This window comes from Oryza sativa, chromosome 7 (genome assembly GCF_034140825.1).
Source record: "Oryza sativa Japonica Group chromosome 7, ASM3414082v1".
NCBI classification, from domain to species: domain Eukaryota; kingdom Viridiplantae; phylum Streptophyta; class Magnoliopsida; order Poales; family Poaceae; genus Oryza; species Oryza sativa.
The window spans coordinates 17581953-17599995 of record NC_089041.1 but is presented as its reverse complement, the minus strand read 5'-3'; the positions used below and the strand labels follow the sequence as shown (position 1 = coordinate 17599995).

General features: G+C 39.6%; 2 protein-coding genes and 1 long non-coding RNA gene across 8 annotated transcripts; 2 read left to right on the top strand and 1 right to left on the bottom strand.

Annotated features, from left to right (window-relative positions):
* Positions 1–546: 546 nt before the first annotated feature.
* Positions 547–1051, bottom strand: LOC136357381 (uncharacterized). Its single transcript, XR_010742718.1, has 2 exons — positions 1004–1051; positions 547–940 (listed from the first exon to the last, which is right to left on the bottom strand). It is a non-coding gene; the product is annotated as an uncharacterized lncRNA (long non-coding RNA).
* A 3931-nt stretch (positions 1052–4982) lies between these two features.
* On the top strand, positions 4983–7823 carry LOC4343229 (uncharacterized). 5 transcript variants are annotated; one of them, XM_015791980.3, is made up of 7 exons: positions 4983–5234; positions 5667–5714; positions 6384–6499; positions 6705–6945; positions 7046–7133; positions 7462–7528; positions 7609–7823. In XM_015791980.3, the coding sequence occupies exons 3-7, from the start codon at positions 6434–6436 to the stop codon at positions 7660–7662; spliced, it is 516 nt and encodes a 171-aa protein (XP_015647466.1). In that variant the 5' UTR covers positions 4983–5234; positions 5667–5714; positions 6384–6433; the 3' UTR covers positions 7663–7823. The 5 variants fall into 5 exon arrangements, with proteins under 5 accessions (XP_015647466.1, XP_015647468.1, XP_015647465.1 ...); XM_066312185.1 differs by having other exon boundaries at positions 5103–5234; positions 6710–6945; XM_015791982.3 differs by lacking the exon at positions 5667–5714 and having other exon boundaries at positions 6710–6945.
* A 1112-nt stretch (positions 7824–8935) lies between these two features.
* Positions 8936–13088, top strand: LOC4343227 (vacuolar protein sorting-associated protein 24 homolog 1). 2 transcript variants are annotated; one of them, XM_015791976.3, is made up of 6 exons: positions 8936–9162; positions 9533–9609; positions 11312–11414; positions 12027–12148; positions 12330–12521; positions 12807–13088. In XM_015791976.3, the coding sequence occupies exons 1-6, from the start codon at positions 9051–9053 to the stop codon at positions 12888–12890; spliced, it is 690 nt and encodes a 229-aa protein (XP_015647462.1). In that variant the 5' UTR covers positions 8936–9050; the 3' UTR covers positions 12891–13088. The 2 variants fall into 2 exon arrangements, with proteins under 2 accessions (XP_015647462.1, XP_015647463.1); XM_015791977.3 differs by having other exon boundaries at positions 8936–9230.
* The last annotated feature ends 4955 nt before the right edge of the window (positions 13089–18043 follow it).

Below are 18043 nucleotides of genomic sequence, written 5' to 3'. Positions count from 1 at the left end.
CGTACAAATATTTTGTTACCGTACAAATATTTTATTAATTTTTAGGGCATATTTGGATTGTTAGTGCCAAATTTTTCTTCACGACCAAATATTTGGTAAGGTAAAATTGCATTTGATCATATTTGGTTTGCTGCCAAAATGTAAAATTGTAGTGAAGAATGTTCTACATAATCTCAAATCTAGATTACGTATTACCAATGAATAGGCTTCCATTTTCGTGTGTTGTGTGCTAGTGGGAAAGAAGATATGAAGAGGTTGCCTTCAGATTGTCAATTATATAGCGTCGTTTTCACTGCAATATATGTGAACTCAATGAGATACATTATTCATTAGATGTGACAAGACGATCACGCGTGGGCGTGATTCACTTTATGTAAACAGGCAGCGCCGAAAGTTGATAGTGATAACTCGAGCTGCCGCTTTTCATGTGTGCTGTTGTGGACTGTGCGCGCTACTGGATCTGACACTACCGTGCAGCGCCGAAAGTGTGTTGTCGTGAGCATAAGTTGTTCTAGCACCATATGAATGAAAAGAACTATGTAGACGAGACAAACACAAGTAGTACTGCAGTAGTAATAGCAAAAGTAGTACTGCTTTACAAGTTTGTAAGCCAAAAGAAACGGTCACATAAGGACTGAAGAGGTAGAACACTACTGACGAGGCCTCTTACCCCTGTCCCTCCTACCCTGCGCCCTAATGTGCCCGTGGGAGTACGTGAGTCGGTCCGGGGGTACGGCACGGCCAACCCGTCCTGCCTGTACAGGTGTGACCTCTGGCTGCTCCTGAGTGTGCGCCTCTGGAGCTCCTCCAAGCTGAGAGGAGCCTAGTACGTCGTGGTGGTCTGCACCGTGCAAGTCGTCGTCGTAGAACTGGCTAGTAGGACCAGTCCTACCGGCGTGAGACGAAGAGGCCCCAGTACCGAAGATCCCGGCTGCAAATCCTGCTGGACAAGGACCATCAGTTTCGTACAGGTATTTAACAGTATTAATAAAAAGTAAAGTACCGTGTGGGCGAGGGATCGACGCTCCGTGAGAGGAAGAGCTGGCGAACGCACCCGAAGAGGTGGCGAACGCCCCTGCGGAGCTCGTGGAAGCGCCGGTCGTGCCTGCGGCCATGGACGGACCAATTTTCTTGTATCGATCCCTAAAGTACGCTTGCGTGCCGTGAAGGATGAATTCAACAATAGCAACCAATGGAAGTACCCGAACTCCTCGCATTACCCAGTTGTACACCTCTGCCAAATTGGTTGTCATTATGCCATACCGAGATCCATCGGTGTCGAACAATAGAGACCACTTCTCCTTAGGCTCATTCTCAATCCACTGAGTGAAATTTCTGATGGACGACCCTGACCTCCTTCTCATTGTTGGTGGGTCATCATGTAATGCACCAAGAGGTATGGGAGGCTCGTCACCTTCAACTAGTGGTCTGCGAGATTGCTCATCTGTTTGCTTCGTTGTCAACTCATCCAACTTGTCCCACAACTCATTAAATTTCTTCTCTTGGTTCTGTGCATAGAGCCTCTTAAAGAGCTCCATAAGATGCTTGTTCTTGAATTGCTTGTAGAAATTTGCACCCATGTGACGCATGCACCACCGACTCCGAACATCAGGCCACTTAGCTGGAAGTCCCTTCTCATCCCAACCGTTCTGCAAGTAGTCAATAGCCCGCAACATACCCGCATGACGATCATGTATAAGGCAAACGTTGGGCCTCATACGCACCACTGCAATGTGCACTCTCTCTAGGAACCAGTACCAGCTTTCAGTGTTCTCACTCTCTACAAATGCAAAAGCCATAGGTAGAACCTGGTTGTTCCCATCACACCCAATTGCTGTCAATATCTGACCTCGGTATTTACCTGTCATAAAAGTTCCATCTATGCATAGAACAGGTCGACAATGCACAAAAGCATTGATGCAAGCACCCAATGAGAAAAAGGCTCTCTGCAGCACACTCTTTGTTCGATCATCAACCGATGTAAATGTATGTAGGTCATAGTACGTATTATTATTCCTCTGGGCAATGGTGGCTAACAAACGAGGCAAATTATCATAAGAAGCTTCAAATGTGCCATACCTCATCTCAATGATCTTTTGTTTGGCTCTCCAGGCCTTTGCATAGCTTATGGTGTACTTGAATTTGTTCTCGATGTGCCTAATAATTGATTTTGGTTCAAAGCCAATGTTACCAACAACACTGCTGTACATCTCACTTGCCACAAAAGCTGAAGTGATGTTTCGGTGATACTTCTCCACCCCTTGTAAGTAGCACTTGTGCTCGGTCACAATGCTAACTTTCCAATAATCATTCCATTTACCCTTATATGCATGGACACGCCACGGACAATCTTCCTTCATGCACCTCACTTCATACACATAATTTGTTGACTTGACCACCCTAAACTCTCTCTGCAAGGAAACTGCCCAATGCTTCACCGCCTCCTTCATCTCATCCTTATGAGCATATCTTGCACCCTCAATTACCTCGTTCTCCTTATACTCCCAGGGTACATGATCACCATCTGATATAACAAGTCCAGAGAAGTCCTCATTTGCCCAATCAGTGGCCATTACATCACCTTCCTCATCGGATGATGCGTCGTCGTCCACTTCCTCATTATCCGAATCTTCCCTCTCCATTTCATCAACAATTATACCGACTCTCTCCCCCTCATCCGCCATGCCCATAGCCTGCTCCTCCCTTGGTTGATTTTCCTCATTTTGCATCGATGGTCCAACAACATCCCCTGCATTGATAGGACCCTCTACATCTTCGGTTTGCATTGAAACATTTATATCTTTCTCTTGTACCGATACAAATATAACGAGGGGCCATGACCGTTCAAAAGCCATTTCCACATACCGTCTCCAAGCATCAGTGCTGTCCATCGGCATTAGTTCCCAAAAATAACCTTCTGTTGCACGACTCACTACAACTGACACTGACATTGTGTAGACTTCTTGGTCTATTCTAAATCCTCTCAACAACCAACTATAAATTGACTGAAATGTTCTCTCCGCAGGCCTATCGATGCCCTTAGATGTCATTACAAAATCTGACAGATCAACACCATCTGGACCAAATCTAATATTTCCTTCACCGTGAACTATCTGAAATGTGACCTTACTTGACATTGTGCCTGATGAAAACAATAACTGCGTTAACCTCGCATTTCTGTACTACGCCCTAAGTTACATTCTCTACAATATTGTTCTCTAAATTTCTAAAATTACATTACATTCTCCAGATCAAACTAAACTACATCTTACAATTAACACTACTGTCTATGTCTCAATTCATACTATTATATTCTATGCTCTGGATCTTCACATATGTGCTGTGTGCTACAGATGTGCTAAAATATATGGAACTAAAACTAAAACGCAACATATATACTCAAACATAACATATTAGTACAAATGCAAAAGATGTATGGGAGCATACCTGTGATGAATTGAGCGAACCAGCAGGGCTTCGCCGCTCCCCTTCTGCTGCCCTCCCCTCTCTCTCTTTTGTTTTTTTTGGATTTTTAGTGAATATAATGAAATTTCACAGAGGAGGGACTGGGCTTTATAGGGGGAGAGGCAAAAATCGCCCTCCCCCAGGGCGGCAAGGGGGCCGCCTGCAAAATTCCATGCCCCCTCGCCGCCCATTTGCAGGCGGCCCCCCCCACAGTACAAAATCGCCCTAGCGGAGGGCGGCAAGGGGGCCGCCTGCAAAATTCCATGCCCCCCCTCGCCGCCAATTTGCAGGCGGCCCCCCGCACAGTATAAAATCGCCCTAGCGGAGGGCGGCAAGGGGGCCGCCTGCAAATTTCGTTGACGGCCGTCGCCCGAGAGCGAACGGCCGTCTGCCACGTCATTTTCGCCGCCCTCTGAGAGGGCGAGGGCGGTAGGCGACTCCTTCCGTCAATTTTCAAAATGGAAAATTATTTTTGTAAAACTTTTAATACAAAAAATTATAAATAAAAAAAATTCCCTACATAGTTTGGTTGTTTGGCTGCGTTGGTTTTAAGAATAGCAAACCAAACAAAAACCAACCATGGAACAAACGGAGAAATTAAAACCGAAGAAAAAACCAAACATAGAAAAAACTGCTACTTCGGCTCGGTTCGGCTCGGTGTCCGGTTTTCTATATTTTTTTCCCACCCCTACCCCCACCCTTAATCCAAGTTACTACCTATTCTCAGTCAACCCAACACAAACACTAAAATAAAGATAAATTCAATTTCCATTTGGATTTAAATTGAAGGTCCAACTCAATTCAATCTAAACACAAATATAGATATATTCAAACGTTGGTCTAGGAGCGATCGATCTCATATAGTTGTGATGAGTTTGGTGCTAAGACTTCCCCCTCAGTGGCTTGTGTTTGTATGGTCGGTGCATCATTCTCAACTATGCGCTCCGATGCACGGCCAAGCTTGATGGTCTTTTGTGTCTCCCCCCCTCCTCTTAATACTATTAGAATGCTATGCTGAAAAAGAAAAAAAATAGTACTGCTACACGTAAATACTCATGTACAACTAAATACATGTACTCGTAGATCAATTAAAGAAGAACATCTTTACATACGTACGTGAGTTGTTTAGTTAGATCGTATGCATACCATTTTCCAAAAAAAAAATTCGTTGAAGGCCAAGTCCATTGTGCAACGTGTGTCAAAAGGTCAAAACGTTTGTCTGCGCCTGCTAGTGCACTTGCACTTGCATTGCAGCAGGTAGGCAAAACGAAGACCACCCAAATCTTCCGTTCCCATTTTTCGTGTCCCTTCCATCATCCTTTCCCCCTCTATATTTTCGAGGCGGGGGCTCCACCGACCAAACGCTGCGCTCGGTCCACCACACACCTCCGCCTGCACGGATCACGACCGCGCGGTGCACGGCGTCCACGCCCCGTGGACCATGTCCACGGAGGGGAAGAAGAAGCCGACCCAACCTAACCCAACCCAACACATTCTTCCTCCTCCGCGTTTGCTCCAATCTCTTTCTCTCTCCTCCTCCTCCACCTGAATCTCCCTCTCTCTCCTCCAAGAACAGGGGCGGCGAAGCAGCTAAGCCGGATTTCGTGGTTGGTGGCCTCTCCCCTTCCACCACCAGGCTCGCCCCGCCGCTGCCGCGAGGTGCCCGGCCGCCTGTTTCTTCTCTCCGGTGCATTTCGATCTGATTCCCCCGTCCGATTTCGTGTCCGTCCTGCTTCACACCCGGATGGTTCGAATCGATTCTTAAGGAGGTGAGGCGTTTAATTTGTTGTTGAGCTACGTGTAAATCCCCCCCTTTACATATGCGTGGAGAGATTGGAGCGGGCGTATGGAGCTTCGCTGAGCTCACGGCTTCTTCGGGATAGGCGGGGGAGGAGGGGGTGATGGTGCCATGGTTGGCATGAAGCTTCGTTTCTCATTTTCCATGGTGTTGGAATGCAGCTTCTCAGCTTGAGCAATTTGAGGGAAATATTGTCAAACCCAGGGAGCGTTTTCTCAGAGCAGTGATTATAATTTTTCGGTTTATTAGCATTCTTTTTTTAAGTATACAACTTCCTATTTTCATGTAACTATATATTTTCAAGGATTGTTACTGTTTAATTTGACATCACGGCTGCATGGATCCATTTCCTCCTAGATAGTTGCAGCTTCAACTCAATCTGCTTACACGCCTTTCTTGTTAGTGCTATAGGTTTATCGAGAACCTCATAAATCAGCTGTATTTTGTTCAGGTAATGACCTTCCCCCTTATCAAATGTCTCACCTGGAATACCTACCAGAACGTTATGGAGCTGGATAACTATGATTTCTCAACAATTGGATTATTCTAAAGCGTTAGTGGCGCCTGTTTTCTTGTAACGGTGTGACCTGTTGCAGATTGGTTGCTTTAGATTAACTTTGTCTGTGGTGATGCACCATGCATCTGATTAGTCAAAACTAGCATCCAGTAAGCGATGCCAAAGTGATTGAATTGGACATAGCATGGAAGCTTTAGAGTGAATGTGTTAATTGATAAGTGTAGTCCCTCCTTTCATTTGTTAAAAGTCTCATCTGTTTATTTGGACAAAAAAAAATCTTTGGTTGTTATAAAATGGAATACTTATGTGTTGAAAGATGAAAGCCATTAAGCATATGTCATGTCAAGTTGATCTATATGTCAACAAACAATTTTTAATGTCAAGTTGAGAGGCTCTGTTTTTAACTTGATCTTAAGGTGAGTTGTTTAGCTACTTGCTGAAAACATAATTAGTCGTGCATTGTCTGCCCATACCATATATAGCTGCAACAAGGTTATCTTACTGTGCAACTGCACAAATTACAATGACTAGTAGTTGTTCATTCCTCAGTATTAGTAACTTTATTTAAGTGAAAGTTTTATAATATTCTATCTTTTATTTCAGAAACAAATGAATCGTGGCGAATGAAGAGTTTAGCGATGTGCCTTAGTTGAATGGTTCCATTGCCACCCTGTTTGGCTGATTTTGTTCAGACGAACTCATCTTCAAGCTTATATGGGGTAGGTTCTCCTCGTGTTTACCTGGAATAAACTTAGTATCATGTTTTTTTAAGGGAAACTTTAGTATCATGTTCATATCTCCTTCCATTTTCAATTCAAATTAGGCCACATTATATCCTTTGCTTATTCATGAAGGACTACTATTTTCAATGCTATCATTGGGGCAATTCACACCTCAAGCATTTCTGATGTTTACTTCATGCAGTACAGTTGCTGCATAGGTAATTTGAGCAAGTCCCAGCCACTTCCAGATTATAAACCAAAAACATCTGTAAGAAAGAAGCCTCGCCATTTATCTATTGGAAAAAGAAGGCAATGCTCATCAGGCCTAGAAGCAATGGAGAACAATGTTAGTGTATCCGTGTCCCTTGAGGGGAATATATCATCACTTCCCAACTCTATCATCAATGATTCTAATGGGAAAGATACCTCATTCATCAACCATGGTATGCATGATTTTAACTTCTTAGTTTCTTGAGTTGCTCAGTTCAATAGCTTCTATTTGTAGTTATGTGTATGTGTTCTATAAAAATCTTCTTTCTGCAGCGGCTATAGCATGGGCCGAGATGAGAAGGCAATGGACCGGAGACCAGGAGAAAGTTCCTAAAGAGGCATCACAAGAGCCAATAATAAGGTTCGGTTTCATCTTCCATCTGTTTGCAGTTTGCTCACACGTGACTTGCATTAGTGGATATGGAAAGTTTTTTCATAAACTGGGTTGTTCATTCCCAGTTGTGAGTTCTAGTTATTCAGGGATGGTTTGTAACTACCCCTGCAAACAAGCGCGTAATTTCATCACAATATTCTTTGCCAAGGCTGTAAATAAAGATTGTAGCTGCCTTACCAAATATTCATTGCCAAGGCTGTAATAAGTTCTTGATTTCTTATTCCATGCCACCAACTTCTTTTCTCACACCAGCCATTAGTACAATGATTAACACCTTTATTTATGTTTATCACAGCTGGTGCACAACATATGATGATCTGTTGTCGACAAGTGAGCGTTTTCCGCAGCCAATCCCGTTATCTGTAAGATCCATAACCAAAATGTTTCTTATATTCCATAGATTATTTACACGGTGATCTCCTGACCTACAAAATTCTTGCAGGAGATGGTTGATTTTTTGGTTGACATATGGCATGAAGAAGGGCTCTATGATTAGTTGGGTTTGACTGTTTCTAATAGTTATCCTGAAAAAAAAAAAGAAAAGAAACTACAAATTAGTAAGCAGGATTAATCTCAAATTGGGTATTGGAAAAGAAAACTGTAATTGTAAAAGCTACAAAATGGTGTTGATATGATTTTGTGCTAGTTGGACCTCAAGCTCTCAGATGTGTTGCTATCTGCTGAATGACCCTATGACATGTAACTGTCATAGGTAAAAACTGAAAGGCACATAAACATTGTTTGTAAACACGGCAACTTCACAACAAACATCCATTTTCTTGAGGTTGAGGTCTCGAGGAGCATTGGAAAATTTCCCAAATGCCAGAAAAAGTTTTTCTATGACCGATGTTGGCCTCTCACATGTCCGTAAACAGCAACAGGGGTAAAAACGCCACTACCTGCACCTGGCGTGGTTTGACCTTGTTCTATTAATCCCTCCTCTCCCACAAGGGGAATGAGCCTATTCTTGTTCGATTAATTCCTCCCACAAGGATATTGAGCACCTATTCAAGATAATCGGTAGGATCGTTTTTTGATTTGTAGTATCATAGTATCCCGATTTAGAAAATACACATTTTTATATTAATATATAATATGTTGTATAAATTAAAACATATAATATCGATTTTGATAAATTTAATTGGTTTTTAATGTAAACTTGAGCATGTTTATTCACATTATTTTCAATCCATCTTTTTTTAAATAATGTTTTTTAGGATCGTAGATCATAGGTAACGTAGTGTCGGGATACCATCTAAGATTGCGTAAGATCATGTGGAAATGAATAGTAAAATCAGGTTACTATGATTATTAAGATACAAGGTGAGATCGGTATTGTTATGACTTCGTAGGATTGGGATAGCAACAACCTTGCACCTATTATAGTGTGGAACTATTCCCTCGAAACCCTATTTTTGAGATCTTGTTTTTGTTTGGTTAATCCCTCTCACAATCCCCTCCAATTCTCGTTTTAAATTTCCCAAAATTACATATAATTTGATAAAATTATCAAAAAACTACAGATTTAGAACCAATTTTATCAAACAACTACAAATTTAAGATGGACAGCCACCAAACCACATATTTAGTTTTTAAATTATCACAAAACTATATGTTTTATACCATGTTAAGTGCAATATTATAACATTTATAACTCTTAACATAATATTAGTGGTGAGGATTTAAACTGTAAAATCTATAATTTTACTTAAGTTTTTTTTTTCGGGTCAAAAACAAATGGAAGTCTCTCACGCACACAGACGGTTTTTGCCTTTCCCTTTTCCCTTTCCTCGCTCCTCGTCCTGTCTGGCTGTCTCTCCTCCTCCCCGCGTGGCGGCGTCGGTAGATACCGCGTGATTCATCCGGCGGCGGCGAGCTCCGCCGATGGAGAAGGTGAAGGGTCTGCTGAAGCCGCGGCCGACGCCGCAGCAGCAGCTGCGGGAGTGGCAGCGCAAGCTCCGCAACGAGTGCCGCGTCCTCGACCGCCAGATCCGAGGTTCGCTCCCCCATCTCCTCCTCCTCCCCCGACGCGCGACCCGACCTTCACGCGAGGTCTTTGTCTAGGTGTGTTCTCTTCCATATGATCGGGGGGGGGGGGGCTTATACTTCTGAATCGGGCAAGATTGTTTTCCTTGTTGGTGCCTCTGATTAAGCCGGCTGCGGTAAACATTTGCGTTGCCTCAGCGAGCAAATCGCGGGCTTGATTAGCGTTAGCAGCGCCCGTTTCTGCGATCGCTGGGACAAATTCCTAACCATCCCTCTCATTCGTGCCACATATGTTGTTTATTAATACTAGTCTTGTGTTCGTAGATGTTCTCGTGCCACATATGTTGGTAATTAGTAGTGTTTGTCTCTTGTGTTCGCAGATGTGCAGAGGGAGGAGAAGAACGTGGAGAAGTCTATCAGGGAGGCTGCAAAGCGCAATGACATTGGATCCGCAAAGGTGTGCTGTACTAATCATGCTGCTTTTGCTTAAGCACTCCGGTTTGTAAATTGTGATGCAGTACACACGAACATCATTTTTTTTACCCCCTTCTGTATATGCCTATATGGCTGGTTGGATCCCATTCGTCAGTTAATGCAAGTTTAAAGTTGATTTAATTTTATTACGTTGAGCAAAATGCTGCTCATTTGGCTTTGCAAACATCGAACCTGGTAGGGGAATGTGGACACTGCTTAGATTGTAATTGTTCGCTAAAACTTTTGGACCTACCATGTGCTATACCTCAGGTGCTCAGAACCATGTCGCTTTGATCTCATTGACATGTGGAATACACATACTATTTTTTTCTTTCTGCTGTTTAGTTGCTATCCAACTATGAACAACGTACCCTTTTGGTCTTGTATCCCACAATGGTAAGTTAGAGAGTAACTGTGAGCGTTATCCTGACTCCTCCGACCTTTGTTCCATGTCATTTGATGTTAGCTGCAGGATGCATTATTGACATACTCATGTGAAGCTTGCTAAGAAAACCAAAGTCTGGATTGATAAAATAAAATTCCATTTAGAAGTTCAACAATTCAGTAAAATGATTTTAGAATGAACAGCACATGAGTATATGACTTGATGAGTAAAATCGTAAATATTCTTATTCCCAGTAAAGCATGCCTTGTCATGCCTTGTGCCAGAGCACAAACTGTAGCAGTGGTTGACTGGAGGCTTTGGTCTGTAGCCGCCAACCAGGGCCACGGTGAATAGTAGCTGTTGTCATGGGATAAGCATGCACATGGTACACGAGAAGAACAGAAACAGAGGAAGGGGGAGATTAGCTATTTGCTTGTTTGAGTAACTTAAATTCTTCAGGCCACTTGTAAAGAGGTGTGCTGATCCTAACAATGCGAAACTAAATCTGATAGCTTACCATTGGACTAGTAAACTGAATCAAATGGATAATGGTTGGAGCCAAGATGGAGCTGACATCATTGGGCCTTGGCGCTATGCCTGGTGCAGGAACAGTCCCACATGGCATACCATAAATGCATACTATGACTGTATGATATCATTCTTTTAACTTCCATGTTTTTTTACAGTAGGAATTGACATAGTAATTTAGTTGCACTAGAGTGGGTCCATGTGTATGTTGGTCGATTGAGACAAAACATCAGTGTACATGCATCCAAAACCATAATGGTATAATCACAAATTTACTAAATCCTAGATAAATGGTTGGTTCCACTTCTCTATTGTTTTGGTTTCTATTTTTCATGCACTTCACAATATAAAAGGCTAATTTCTTAAAATTTTTATTCTATTTATGTTGTCACTTTCTCTTTATGTTGTCTTGTGGTATATGTGTCTCCATTTATCTTGCAATTACTACTCTGATGTTAATACACATGTAGAGTTCTCTTGGGTTATGATGTTTCTTGAACACTCAAGTACTCAACTCATTCTGTATACACAGATCTGTCCATACACTTTTCAATTGTTACAATGTTACATAGGGTAAATTATTAGTTCCTGAAAGCTCTCCCATTAATTTTCATGATGAGCATGCACTAGTTCTTATACATCAATATATGTTTTTGTCCCACATATGATGTTGAGAGTTTCAGACATTATCCAGTGCCAAGTTTTTACAGTTGGCAGAGTAAGGTGAAGACCTTTGTACTGTTGATGTGAATATTTCATTTTTATATGTCAGGCTCTTGCTAAGGAACTAGTGAGGTCAAGACGTGCTGTTAATCGTCTCTATGAAAACAAGGCTCAACTAAATTCAGTATCAATGCATCTTGGAGAAATTGTTGGTATGTTCTTTTTCTTTTTATGAGCTGATAGAGAGGATTTATTAGCAATTCAGCCTAACCTTCATCGTATCAGCCCACAAGTTCCTTGCAGGCAATTACATTACAATCTGTTAGAGCTAACTGAATTTCTTCACTACTTATCTGTTCGCGCTGATACTGGACTGGAATACTGAAAGGATTCAGTCACAGTTTAAATTGAAATTTGCATATGCCACTGAAAAGTTTTATCCCTTTGTAATTAAAATTCGGTGCCTCACTGGTATGTAGGATCTCACCCACCTCATAAGCACCTGATTGTAACATTTTCTACAGAATTGGAACATAAAATTGTTAATTTTGGACTTGTTTTAGTAACTGTGTAGCACCTGACAAAATCAGTTTCTGTGCTCATGTCATTTGATATGTAATGCAGTATATTTTATAAAGGTTTGCTTGTTAGTTGTTAGCATGTGAGTGAACTTAGGTCGAAGCCAGGAATGAGAGAACCATTCTTGTTACCTTAATACATTTCACTTCCGTTCTGTTGAGATCTCCAAACATGACTAAGGAGTAGTACTTCATTTATTTGTTTTGTTTATTACAAACTATTAACTTCTGTTCATGCAATTTCAGCAACGGCAAGAACTGTCGGTCATCTGTCAAAAAGTGCTGAAGTTATGAAAATCGTTAACAATCTAATGAAAGCTCCAGAATTGGCTGCCACCATGCAAGAATTTAGTAAAGAAATGACAAAGGTAATCCGCTATTTCTGTTTTCTTAGTTCAATATGTACCATATCAACCATCTCTTCCATTTCTTGTGCATAGTTTAAAGACGTCAGGTCTGTTACTCTGCACTGATATTGATCTTTGTGTTAAACTGGCAAACTGATCATTGAGCCATGTGCTTGAACTCACTGACCTTTTTGCACTCTAGGCTGGTGTGATGGAAGAGATGGTCAACGATGCAGTTGATTCAGCTTTGGACTCTGAGGACATGGAGGAGGAAATTGAAGAGGAGGTTGACAAGGTTCTTGCTTCAGTAGCTGGGGAGACTGCCTCACAGCTACCCGATGCTGTGAGGAAACAGAGGATAAACCAAGCTTCAACAAGCAGGGTCCCAGAAGAGGTAGATGCTTCACACTTTTGTTTGTGCGTTTTGTTGTTAGGATGGCATGAAAAATCAACTGTGCAAAATAGTAGTCCTCCAGAAGCTATTTACTGGAAGGTTGCTTTTGAGTAGTTAAGCTGTCCTATATAGACAGCAACATCCTTATTGTAGTCACTTAATAATACTAAAATGAATAGATTCGTAAACTCCAGCAATTTTATCTGACAAAAATATCCTTTTGTTATGGACCATTTTATTATTTAAATTATTAAGAGCAATTATGTTTCTTTTTCTATTTTGTAGCGACAAGCTGTTGCTGAGGGCGCTGATGATGATGAGGAAGATCTGGAAGAGATCAGAGCACGGCTTGCTAAAGTGAGGTCATAACATTCTAACTTTGGGAGTTCCCTAGATAACATCCAGACCAATCTATGATAGATTGGCCTCGGTTGACCAAGTTTGAACTAGCAATGTACTGTTGTATACTTGTATAGTAAACATCCTGTATCTTGATCTGTCTAGAGACAAAAAAAAATGAATAATGTAATCTCCTGGTGGCTCTATCGAGTATCGACTTTTGTAGGACTCCCTTGTTTCAAATTACTTGTCACTTTTAGCTTCGTTTTTAAGTCAAATAATTTTTTTAATTATAACCATCCATTTTTAGAAATTCATATAATTTAACAAGTGAAATAAATATTAGCTTGTAGTTTTATTTTCTAAAATCGAGTTATGTATTTAATTCCTTCCTTTTAAAAAATACTTTCCTAAAAAAAGAAAGAAAAAGCACATTTCTCTAAAAACTTCAAGTGTTGTTGTAGCTCTATCTTGAAGGCACTCCTTTGGTTTTCGATTTGAAGGTATGAACATAAAAGGACTATGCTAAACGACCTTTAGACAACGCGAAATCTATTTCGAGAACGCTCTCGGTTTAGCTCTACAGCGCGACGCATCTCAGAGCCGTCTAACTGTGCACGTCGCTATGATGTCCATCCACATGGGTGTCTTTTTCCTTTCAAATAAAGTTCACGTGGGTGTCTTTTTCCTATTCAAATAAAGTTTCCTCTCAAATTACTTATCTGATGTACAATCCGATTACACCATTGTGTTCATTACAATTAAATCTTCACAACAAGATCTTACATGATTATGTTACGATGAAAAAATATTTATATTTGTAAGTTACTTTTATCATATATATATAAGTTACTTTTAGATTTGAATAAATTACTTCTTAGACATATAAAAGTAAATTCAATAAAATCTAAAAGTAATTTACATAATTCTAAAAGTAACTTAAAACAAAACAGAAGTGACTTTGTCACGACATTAGAAGTAAATTCGTTTTAGGGATAAAATATGACTTTTTAGTTAATTCCATAATTTGTGCTTATTAATTTAATTTCTAGATAGAGTCATGTTTTTATCTCTACAACGGATTTACTTCAAATGACATGCCAAAGTTACCTTCGTTTTGTTCTAAGTTACTTCTATAACATATATAAATTACTTGTAGACTTACTGAATTTACTTTTAAATTTATAGTTTAAGAAGTAACTTAGTGAAATCTAAAAATAATTTAAACATATCATAAAAGTAATTTGTGATTTTTCATCAAAATATAATCATGTGAGATCTTGATGTAAAGATTCAATTGCAACGAACACAACGGCGTAATCGGATTATAAATCGAATAAGTAATTTAAGAGAAACTTCTCTAAGAAGGAAAAAAAATACATAGATATTGAGTGTACAAGTAGCTTTTTTTTTAAAGAAGGGTGTCTCTCTTTAGCACTATCCAGCTAGCACTCTCGGTGTAGTCGCGTTCTTTAGATAACCCTAACTTTTCTTAAAACAAAATGGATGTTTACTAACTGGATAAAAAACATACGAAGGATCTGGATTCTATTTTTTTTGGGCCAAAATTTGGATATTTACAATCTTATATTTATAATATGATATTTTTGGAATTTTTATCCAAATTTTAGAAGTTTTTATCCCAAAGGTATTTTGGTCATTTGGACAATATTGTACGGTGCTAATGGAGGCTAACCGGACGGTGATGGTAAATCGTAAAAGTTAAGCAAAAGTCGATGGCATGTTGTAGAACGTAACAAAGTTAGTGGCAAATCGTACACCTGTGACAAAGTCAGTGGCATATAATGGATTCTCTCCAGATAGATATCAAGCGATAGACTCAAAAATTCGAAATGATAGCTTTTCGCATGGTTTAGGAGGGTGAAACCCTCTGTTTTAATGACATACTAATTGACTTGTGAACCCAACCAACAACATAACCTTACTCGACTGATTGACTAGCTTAAAGCCACAAGAAACTACTACTTTTGTCCCATAATATAACAACTTTTAGCGATGTAACTGATTATACCCTTGTCCAGATATAGAGCTAGAAATTGTTATATTTTGGGATGGATGAGGTATCCGAAATTGTCCCCGGAGGATAATGGCTTTATCCATCCTCGATATTTATGATATTAAATTATATAAATCTATAGTAGTTGATCCAAGTTAGAAATTTTTGACTTATCACAAAGCTAAAACAACAAGTAATTTAAAACAGAGCGAGTATGTTAGACCTCAAGGCCTCAATTAGTTATGAGGACCTTGTGTACCATTCTTGAATGAAGAAGTTTGGCGAGTAATCGGGGACTTGCCTTTTGTCAAGGCGCTGGCGTTGGATGGCTTCATGGGCCGATTCCATAAGAGCTGCTGGCCGACTATCAAGAATGAAGTTATGGCTGCCCTCCGAGAGCTCTATCTGGCCAACGGTAGAGGTTTTCATCTTCTAAATGATGCTCTCATCTTCCCCCCGTCAAAGAACGGCGAGGCCATGGATGTTCGGGATTTTTGGCAGATCAATCTCGTTCAAAGCTTTAGTAAACTCTTCTCAAACCAATGGTGGGAGGGGGATTAACCCAATTCCCCCATAGACTATTTTCCATGTGTGAAACGTTCCCCACTTGCCGAACAAGGACTTAGGGTATTGCATGAGAGACCTATGAACCGAGGTGATCTAACCGTAGCGACCACCTTATCTCGATGGCTTTTTTAATCGATGTTATATGGTTTGATGTTATGTGAATAAAACAACAAACTGGTTTTGTGATGCATAAGGCTCTATATCTAATAATAGGTGAATGCTTTGCATCGTGCGTCCAATGGAATCGGACGCTACATTGGAAACCCACCCACATGTGAGCAAATTTCTAGCGCAGGGAGAAAAAAAAGAAAGAAAAACAAAGGGAGGGAGTAATATTTAGATGAGAGATTTAAAATAAATTATTTAAACTACTTATCCAATCATATTTTGATGAAAATAATATAACTTTTTTAACTGTGCGAATTCAATGCTTCAACTAGACTTCATCGTTTTTGCACATTTTAAGTTGTTTTGTTGCAATGGATCTTTTTAATGTTGCACACCATGTTATCATTGTTTCAATTAGTATTGTTTTTATGTTTTAGTAGTTCATTTACAAATGTTGCATATGATGTTATTAAGACGTTTCAATAAGCATTTTGTGACGTTTCACTAATTATTTCACGAGTGTTGCATGTAGTGTTTTTTAATATTTCAGACAGTATTTTGTGGTGTTTCAACTGTTATAACTCAATGTTTTATATATAATATAAAATGTTTTAATTTAAAAAATGATCATATATTGTTTTAAATTACAAGTGAGATATTGTTATAAAGTTTTAATTGAGGTGAATATAATGGTGCAATCAGAATGCAAATAGAATAAATAATTTAAACTTTTACTAAATGAAGTTGCTATAAAAATGAGAGTTGAAGAGAAGAGCGACATTCAGATTCTGTGCATGCGGTGAAACAAGGATATAGATCGATGCATGCATGCAGCACAGAGAGACGACGTGCATGCATGAAGACAAGGGAGGTGAAGTACGTGCATACTGATGCATGAAGATAATGAAGTATGTTTTGTGTAGAAGCTTGAAAAAATGGAGGGGAGGGGGTGCCCCATTTTTTTTTAAAAAAAGTTCAGACGCACAATTTGTAGTAGCATCCCTAATAGTAATGAGTAAATTTAATAAAACCCTACCTATTATTGTGCAAGTTGTATAAAACCACATGGAATTTGGTACATGTCGACGGGGGATACCCGTAGACCGGATGAATAAGGTATTGGGATACGTTGGTACGAGGATCTATACGATACGACATCAAGCGAATAAGTAGACAAGGATTATACTGGTTCAGGCCCCTCGCAAGGTAATATCCCTAATCCAGTTTATATGAGATTGATATGAAAAAACCACATATTACAATAGAAGACCGATGATCACGTGATTACCGGCGAGATCCTTGTCGAGATGGTTTCGACGAGATCTCCCGACGAGTAGGCTTCGCATCCTCTGGTTCGTAGACTATGGTGTGTGGTGTTGGTGTTAAGATTCGATGATCTCGACCCCTCAGGGGGTGCGCCTTTTATACCGTGAGTCACCTTAGTCTCTAAGTAGAACTCGGAGACTATGGACCCTGCATGATATAGCATAAACCCAATCCTCTCTGAGTAGGACTCTGCTATTTACTTGCCCGTGAGGATAATTACCATAATTTCTTGTTAATTTCCTTATCGTATACGGAAGTATATCATACATACGAAGGTATGCCGTATCCGTATATCCCATAAGTCGTCGGATAGGAGGTATGCCTTACCCGTAACCATGACAGGACATGACACATAACTCTTGGTACTATGATCCTAAAGTTTCACGAAACAACGCCATTAGCCAAATTGATACTCTTGTATCGAAATTTTGAAAAGGTATACTTACATGGATGTAACATTTATATGATAGAGAAAGAACTCATAAATTTACATAATTTAAGATATGATTGTAGAACTCAAAGGTGTAGTAAATCAAAATCAAAATGACAAATAGTGTGATTTTTTGAAACTTTATGGTTGATACATAGGGTTATTTGCCACATGCCAAAACCACTGTGTTTTTTTTGTAACTTATACGCCATAATACTTGTGGTTAGGTAAAATTTACTCAGTAATAATAAGCAGCGCTGCCTATGTGGCTAGCTAAATTATTATTATTTTTTTGAATTTATTGGTAACATTTTATGAAGAATGTATTTGCAATCACCACGACATCAATCTTCCTATACAACTTCTTTTTCCTAAGAAACCTAAGAAAAAAATATACTCCCTCCGTCCCAAAATATAAGCATTTTTGGACTTCGATACAATCTTTAAGACGCTACTTTGACCAATAATATCTATAAAAATAAAATGTTTTAAATAAAAAAGGTGCATATTATGATAACTTGTTTAAAATAAATCTAGTAACAACAATTATACATGATTAATCTTTTTTTATTAATAGTCAAATTTAAAAATGGTTGACTTGACACAATGCTAGAAATGCTTATATTTTGGGATAGAGAGAGTACATGACATGTTTACAGCTAGGCGTCTTATGTGAGCTAACAAATATTTTCTCCATTAATGCAAATATAAAATAAAGTCATTACTTCGCCATGG

Bases quoted from the DNA above. Each gene is read 5' to 3' on its own strand.
- LOC4343227 (XM_015791976.3), top strand. From the start codon at position 9,051: ATGGAGAAGGTGAAGGGTCTGCTGAAGCCGCGGCCGACGCCGCAGCAG. The intron at 12,149-12,329 runs GTAATCCGCTAT...TTTGCACTCTAG, and splicing joins TTAGTAAAGAAATGACAAAG to GCTGGTGTGATGGAAGAGAT. The intron at 12,522-12,806 runs GTAGATGCTTCA...TCTATTTTGTAG, and splicing joins CAAGCAGGGTCCCAGAAGAG to CGACAAGCTGTTGCTGAGGG.
- LOC4343229 (XM_015791978.3), top strand. The intron at 6,946-7,045 runs GTATGCATGATT...TTCTTTCTGCAG, and splicing joins TACCTCATTCATCAACCATG to CGGCTATAGCATGGGCCGAG. The intron at 7,134-7,461 runs GTTCGGTTTCAT...TGTTTATCACAG, and splicing joins TCACAAGAGCCAATAATAAG to CTGGTGCACAACATATGATG.